This window comes from Meleagris gallopavo, chromosome 26 (genome assembly GCF_000146605.3).
Source record: "Meleagris gallopavo isolate NT-WF06-2002-E0010 breed Aviagen turkey brand Nicholas breeding stock chromosome 26, Turkey_5.1, whole genome shotgun sequence".
Lineage (NCBI taxonomy): Eukaryota > Metazoa > Chordata > Aves > Galliformes > Phasianidae > Meleagris > Meleagris gallopavo.
In genome coordinates, this window is record NC_015036.2 from 5,614,725 (window position 1) to 5,622,961 (window position 8,237).

At 42.4% G+C, this 8,237-nt stretch overlaps 1 protein-coding gene across 1 annotated transcript in view; it reads right to left on the reverse strand.

Moving 5' to 3' along the window:
* Positions 1-262: 262 nt before the first annotated feature.
* DDX6 (DEAD-box helicase 6) overlaps positions 263-8,237 on the reverse strand; it is a 14,873-nt gene continuing 6,898 nt past the window's right edge. Inside the window, exons 7-13 of the mRNA XM_003212728.4 lie at positions 7,718-7,840; positions 7,249-7,377; positions 6,818-6,934; positions 5,526-5,589; positions 3,973-4,074; positions 3,144-3,323; positions 263-2,064 (exon numbers count right to left, since the gene is read on the reverse strand). Of these exons, the coding sequence (XP_003212776.1) occupies positions 3,148-3,323; positions 3,973-4,074; positions 5,526-5,589; positions 6,818-6,934; positions 7,249-7,377; positions 7,718-7,840 (711 nt within the window). The 3' untranslated portion in view covers positions 263-2,064; positions 3,144-3,147. The remainder of the gene's footprint in view (positions 2,065-3,143; positions 3,324-3,972; positions 4,075-5,525; positions 5,590-6,817; positions 6,935-7,248; positions 7,378-7,717; positions 7,841-8,237) is intronic.

The following is an 8,237-nucleotide window of genomic DNA, read 5'->3' on the forward strand; positions in this document are numbered from 1 at the left end:
AAAAAAGAAAAAATAAAAAAACACCCTTTCCATCATCTTGTAAAGCTGTTGTCAGGAGGCACCTGGTTTGGTGTGTGTGTTCCTCGAGGAAAAGGACAGGTAAGTCTGCCTTTTGGTTCCAAACAATTATACTCAAAACAAAAGAAAAAAAAAGTAGTGGGAGGGGTCAAAAAAAAGGGAGAAATTAAGACAATTAATTCCTGCCTCAAAGTAAGCAAGCATAGTGTGAGTGCAGCATCTGTATACACAATAAATGAGCAAAAGGGATTGCATTCGTCCAGGTGCCTCCTGACGCTGTTGTTGAACAGGCTAAAAGGGAATTTTAAAAGTTTACAGTTTGATTTGTCTCACTCCTTTTGCCTGGAGATCAGGCCAAACATCAAGCATGTTGGGAGGGGCACAATTTAAAGCAACACCGTTTGACCAGAAAGCGTGTTCCAGCAATATACAACGCAGTGACAGACAGCAATTCGTGCCTAAACAGAGCAGATGGCAAGCAGCTTTCTGCAGCTCCTGACACTCACAGGGCTTTGCCCTTCCTGCTCACCAGAAGTCTGTACTGAGGTCGTGTTGGGCAGAAAATACGCAATGCTGCAGGAAATCAATCATTCCCATCGAGCTCCAGAACTGTCCGTTTATGCATCTCAGTTTCCTATGGTTTCTTTTAAACCCAAATCCACACCTTATGCACGTCCTGCTCAGCAACGCTGACACCCGCTGGATCCCCCTCGTGCCACGCAGAACGCAGCTCATGGCACCCTTCAGAGCTTGCAAAGTTCCTGAAGTTTCTAAGGGGAAAATTGAAGAGCGTCTCAAACAAGCTAAGCAACAGACTTCTGAGACCTCAGAGCCTTGCAAATAATCTCTTCCACACGAGTGGCACAGACAGTGTTGCTAACACCAGAGCAAGCCCACCCTGACCAGGGGCACACGTGGAGCCTGCCCTGCTCAGAGCATTTCTCATCGCTTAGTGTTGCAGAAAACTGAGCCCCTCTCATCTTTAGCTGCTCCCATAATCAATCAAATCCCTTTAACCCCAGCAACCTTCATCAAAAAAAAAGAACAAGAAGTTATATATGAACCCAAACAGGAAAAAAAAAATATTTACAAAGTTTGTACAATATACACATCTGATTTTCTATGGGACACACTGCACCAGAGGAAAGAGGGCCACGGCTCTGAAACAAGTCTACATATCAAGTGCTGGAACTACTAATGGAGACTTATGGTAACCAGTCTTTAGTGTTCTGCTAGAGCATAGGGGTTTTCTTATGGCTCCTGCAAGAGATGACAGGCTACTCTTTCCTTCTGGAGCTACGATGCTGCACCTAATCAGCCCAGATTTTAAGTTGGTTTTGTTTTAAATACAGGTATTTACAGTGTGGGTGAACTGCAGATGCATATCAACTCCTCCAAACTAAAAAAAAAAAAAAAGGAAAAAAAAGTTAGAAGACAAAATAGTATTACCAATAAGTTTCACCTCACAGCCCTGGCCTCGAGTACTTGGAGAGGAAGAGAGGGGGAAGAGAGGGGAACTTTGACCTGAAACCAAAAACGGCTGTTGATTCCTCGGGCTGTGTCGGAAAGGTGATATTCTGAATGGTCTCATAGCATAAGGCACTTTGCACGAATAAGTAACAAGCTCTTTAGCTTAAAAACAGATGAGTAACCAGGGAGAAGTTGAAATGCACTCAGTCGATGGTTGGAGAATTTGAAATCGCAGACAAGCTCGTGTTCAAAGATTCTTCTCTTTTCAGGGTTTCTCTTCTTCCCTTGCTGCCCCTCCCACCCAAAGAAAAAAAATTTAAAACCAGCAGTTAGTGCAACTAATGTTCAATCAGCACACAGTGCAAACAAGTGGAAAAACAAAAAGACATTCCTCCTTTCATCTTCTTTCTTCCTTGCTGCCAAATTTAAAAAGAAAAAAGGCCGAGCTCTTTAGTCTTCATAGTTCCAAAATGAAAAGACGAAGAAAAACCCACAAAGAGAAGGGTATCCCCAGAGAAATGATGTGTCACAGATGTGGATCAAAGGGCTTCACCTTCTGGCATATGTAGTCAAAGCCTAAATAAATAAATACATAAATAACAACACCTGCAATTAAGTCAGCTCTGTGCAAAACCAGAACCTAAGAAATGAATCATGCTGACTGTGGGGCAGCTCCAGAAAAGCCACTGGCATCGGGTGCAGTTCAACCACTGTCCCTCAGATGTGCCTCTGTGACCCAGCTTCTCTCCCAAGGAAGCCACCCAAGAACCTTGCCCAGGTTCACAGTTTGATTTGCTTTATTTATTTTAAAACATGGAGAAAGCTCAGCCAGCAAAGTAGAGGCCACAAGTCACCCTGACATGACCAGCTGGCTAGGGCTAGCCTTGAGTTATTTCAAAGACATACAGGCTTTATTTTAATTCTCATTTTAATTAACAGACTGTTTTTTTGGCAATTTTTTTGTCAGCTGAGAGTAATTTCAACAGCTTCATTAGAATTCTTAATTCATGATCTCTAAGAGAAGATGCACTACAGAACTCCTTTCAACCCAAATGCTTTGTAGCATCTCAACTAGTAACAGATCAAACATTACCCTCTATTTGCTGTGACTGTGAGAACAACAGTTTCTTTGGATTGTGAATCGGCTCAGCCTTCTTTCCTCAGACAGCAATCAAAAAGTCACACTTCCAAAGTCCCTGCCAAAGAAACCTCATTTTCTTTTTATGCTATGTAGACCTCAAGTGGCAATGAAGATGAATTACAGCTCTGTTACCTACTTTGCTTACTTGCAAAAGTTCTATGAATCAAAGGATGCAAAACAAATACGAGGCACTTATGGCTTGAACCTGCTTCTCTCAGCTGCTGGGGTGATCAGGCTGTTCTGTTGGTGCTACGCTCTTAAGAGATCTATGTTCTCTGTTCACCTTTCTAATTATCACTTCTCTTTCTGCCTCTACTTCTCTTCTTAGCTAAGAAATACAGAAAGAATTCATTAAGCTGCTCATAGCCATCCTGTCTCTAAACAGAATTCTCCCCATCTCCTCTGACAGCCTATTTCAAACCTTTGTTTTCACATTCCAACACTCTTCAGCACATCAGTTTCCTCTCTCCCCCCACAATGACGTTCCAACACAACTAAGTCAGCACATACGCACATGGTTACTGTTTCTCATCTTCTACAGGTTCACTGTGGTATTCTGCCACGTAAAGGCTCTTGTCAATGTTGCTTGGTATGGGTTTTATTTCAGTTCCCAACTGCTCCTCAATACTTTTCAGGTTGAATCGATCATCATAGGTGATCAAGTTGATGGCCAGGCCGAGATGTCCAAAACGACCTCAAAAAAGAAATTTAAACTGAGTATTAGAAGGTCAACTGAAAAGCCTGCAGATTCTGCAGGTGTTATTAACACAGCTTTCTGATTATAAACGTCAACCTGGACCCCTGCAAGCTTCCCATCAACATCTGGTAAGGACTTTCTACTACCAAATAAAAGTCTTCCACCACTGCAGGGTGGAACTGTGCAAACAGAGATCCATTCTTCACTGCCATTCTCAGGGATGTGTCTGGCAGCTGTCCAGATACCACAAACACACCTTGGAGCATGTGCAGACCAACAGACAAACAAAACCCACCACGCTTAAAAACCATGGAAACTAAGTTGTCAATATAGAATCTTCCCAAACTGCAAACAATAAACATTGGCAAGTTTCATGAAATTAAAGCAAGAGGTGTTTTTTATTTTCCCCTCATGTTCTTTTCTTTTTTTGGACTAGGCTCTTCAGGCTAGTTTAAGGAGCACAGCCATTTACTCAGGTATTTGTGAAGAAAATCCTAAGAGATGGTGCCTGTAAGTAAACATCGGAAAAAGAACAAAGCTACTCAAAATAATTACCAAGTAGAGTAACAGAAAGAATCCAATCAAAGCCTAAGGAACGTTACAGTTATCAGCACAGCCGTCCCTACAAGATGTTTTTTCCTCTCACCTGATCTGCCAATACGATGGAGATAAGTCTCTGCCAGCTTTGGAAAATCAAAGTTTATCACCACATTCACAGCTTGGATATCAATACCTCGGGTAAACAGATCTGAAAGACAACCCAGGTCATGAAGAACATTAACTTCCATGAAATCTAATGCTGGCCTGGGACATTTAGCATTTCTGAACATTGGTTAGGACTAGTTTCTAAAGATAAGCCTTCTGTATATCACGACATTTTACATACAGTTCTGTTACAGACTCTTCCTGCTCTTTATCCATTTTAAGCATAATAAAAGAAGAACTATCAAGACATCATATCTTCAGACCTAGGTCAAAAGAAGTAATTCACATCAAGCCAGTTTTTGCACATGAAGACTATTTCTGAGCTGGTCACCTTATATAAGCATCTCATCAAATAAGGCATGCACTGCCATTATCACAGCTGACTTGAAATGTGAGCTACATTCCACTAATGTAACTATTTGTTTCATTTCAACTGAGTGTTATTAGCACCTCTAAGATAACTCAGGTCATATACAGACCAATCAGAGCTACAGAGCATTTAGAAAAGATGAACTACAAACATTTATGGAATCAGTAAATCATTATTCAATAATCCTAGCCACAGTTCCAGTTACAGTTCTCCTACTATTTCATATCCAGCAATTTACAGAACACTCAAATGGTAGAACCTACAGAAAACGTAACTGAAATGCAAAGTATTACCACAATGAAAGGATTTGTTAATAAGCTGCACCACAATGGTTTGACTAGAAGAGAAAGCCTGTATGCCTCTCCATCAGCAGAGGGGTGGCCAGCAGGGACAGGGAGGTGATCGTCCCTCTCTACTCTGCTCTCGTGAGGCCCCATCTGCAGCACTGTGCCCAGGTCTGGAGGCCCCAGTACAAGAAAGACAGGGAGCTGTTGGAGAGGGTCCAGAGGAGCCACAAAGATGAGCAGGGGGCTGCAGCACTTCCTCTGCAACAACAGGCTGACAGAGCTGGGCTTGTTCAGCCTGGAGAAAAGAAGGCTGCAGGGTGACCTCACTGCAGCCTTTCAGTACCTAAAGGGAGCCTACAGACAGGAGGGGAATCTACTCTTTGAAAGGGTAGATAACAGCAGGACAAGGGGAAATGGTTTGAAGTTGAGGGAGGGAAGATTCAGGTTGGATGTCAGGGGGAAGTTCTTTACAGAGAGAGTGGTGAGGTGCTGGAACAGCTGCCCAGAGAGGCTGTGGATGCCCCGTCCATCCCTGGAGGTGTTCAAGGCCAGGTTGGATGGGGCCCTGGGCTGCTCTGAAATGTGGAGGTTGGTGGCCCTGCGTGTGGCGGGGTGGGAGGCGGGGTTGAAGATTCATGATCCTTGAGATCCCTTCCAACCCAGGCCATCCTGTGATTCTGTGATTCAGGAGCACTGCAGCCCACTACACACAAGTATGACAAAAATTCTCCTACGTTTTAGATTAGCTTTATCACTAAACAGTTTATCTATTCTACCTGGGCTAATGGCCACTCCATCAGAACCTTCAGAAACAGAAAAATGCATAGGAACTCTTACCAGTGCAAACAAGATTGCGGCATAAGCCATTTCGGAAATCATGGAACACACGGTTGCGATGCTCCTGGAAACACATCAGTAAAAAAAACAATTAAGAACAGCTACAACTTGCAGCTGACTACTCAATTTACAACCACAAATCCCACCCTCACCTCCTCAGGAATATCAGCTGACTCAAAGCTACTTCTTAACACCAAAAATTTTTGGTGCCCAAAGCGTATCTTCATTCTCTATGTTTTGACTATCATCTCCCCTAGCCCCATGCCAAATTCTATATACTAATATCATACATCCTAAAAATGTATTTGTGAGCATTTACATAAAATCCAAAAACATCCTTCCTTTAAAACTGGAAGTAAGTCCGTTTTCCAAGGCAGAGTATTTTCCACCACTGAATCAGTCAGTGACGGTACGAGCCAAGTGTCTGTGCAGACTCTTCTCTCACTAACAAGCCGCTCTGGACCACACACAGATTAAGTTGTATCATTTCCAGACTGAAATGAACAAGTTGCAGCGTCCCAAACAACCAACCTCCATTTTTACCCGAAAGATGAACTACTGACAAATCAGAGAAATGAAAAATCAGGTCTCAAGCAATCCATCTGCACATCTGCATCCTCAACACTGACATCACCTCCACTTCTGTTTCAATTACTGCTCCACACACAGCCCAGCAAACGTTTGTATTATTTGCCAGTCCAATGAACAGCTAGGTTACCATTAAAGCTGTTGTTTTAATTTGTTCTAGCTTACATACAAAATGAAAAATATTTCCAAGTCCTACTGCCTTCTGTGCATCACTTCAACCTCTTGTCAATGCCCCAGTTCACAACAAGGTTAACAACAAGGAAAGCTACAGTATGAAGCTTGAGGATGTGAGCTACTCTACAAGTAATGTAAGTCCTTGTGCATCAAAGCCACATTGCTGTTTTTCATGGTTTACAGCAAGGCCACGGGTGCTAAATTGCTGTGCAGTAGTTGGCAATTCCACTAAGAGCTCTGATCAAAGCTGTCTCCCTGACTTCTCAGATTCCCCTACAGCCATGGAGCAAGATGTTGCTTGCAGTCATGCTGGGTGCACACATCAGTCAAGTACTGCTCTGTTTGTATTCCTGAATACCAACTCATCAGTTTGGAAAGACCTAAGTGCAGAAAACGTCTGGACACAAAGTGGAACCAAAACAAAATACATTTTTACAGGACATGTAAATTTAAAGCAAGCCTGAGACTTCGTTCAGCTACACAGCTGAGAAGAACCCAGGCAGCAACTGCTGTAGTAACCTCATACTTACCTGCCTCATTTTAGCATGGATATAGAAGCAGGAATAGCCCAGCTGGGAGATCTTTTTGGCTAGCAATTCAACCCGCTGAGAGGAGTTGCAGAAAATGATCGACTGGTTGATCTGGAGCTGGACATATAATCAGTGTGTTCAGTAAACACAGAATTTTAAACAGCAAGTCTAAGGCATGCATCTAAATTCCTTTCAAAAAGAAGGGAGAACAGGAGCTGCAAGCAATTCATCCCATCTATATTTCTGAACAACCGGGGAAAAGAATTGCGAGGTTCTGTACCACAAAAGTGCAGGACAAAAATCATTTTTAATTTCAGCTTATACAGTACCATTAGTACATTCTGTCAAGGAAAAACCTCTGTCACCTGAAGTCTTATTATTCATTTTGAAGGGGCAAAATGCTTCTGTAGGTTCTTAGCCCTATCGCTTACCCTGGAAAACAGCGTATTGAGGCAGTGAACCTTCTGACGCTCAGTTACATAGGCATAGTACTGGGTGACTCCCTTCAAGGTCAGCTCCTCCATCAGATTAATCTCATAGGGTTTCTGCAAATGGGAATTCTGAAAGACAAAGAAAAATAAAGCAGGTGTATCTACATGCAAATCAGCATAAAGACACCCTTATCCTCTGGCACACTTAAATTCCTCCAAGGCAAGAATGCATTTCCCAGCCACTCCGTATCTGCCATAAGACAGGGCGGGTAAAATTTCAAGAAAGATTACTTATAACTCCGAGGCATCAGACCAACTAAAAGCAATTACCTTCTATCCCATATTTAGGCTGATATATTAAACCAAGAAAGCATGGGTGCACAAATAATAGTAACAACCACACACCACTCACTCGTGCACCCTATGTACAATGCCACAATCGTGTGCAAGAGATTCCAGCTGCACTCACCATGAACTTCTGTACACTCAGAGGGAAAGTGGCTGAGTAGAGCAAAATCTGTCTGTTTTTAGGTAGCGTGAGAATAATGTCTTCCATTATTTGAACAAAATCTTGAGACAGCAACTTATCTGCCTGTAACAACAGAAGTACAAAATAAGACATTAAAGAGATGGGACAAGATTCCAGTCTTGTGACAGTGTTACACTGGAGAAGGAAAAAATCACCAGGAATAGTCTCCTCTCCAGCTTCATGATGGGATCACTCCCTCTGGAGTAAATACTACACTCTAAGAGATATCTGATTTAGCTGCTGGAAACAGGATTCACCACTTCAAGGAAGTTTACATTTCCTGATTTTCAAAACTGTTTTCAAAACAGAATCAAATTAAAGAAAAATAAATAAATTCCAAGAGCTTTCACACAATTATTTTCTCAGCCTTCTCACTCAGAAGCCTGTGATCTCTCAGATGTTCACAAATCATATGCCCCATCCCTGCAGGCATTCAAGGCCAGGCTGGATGTGGCTCTGG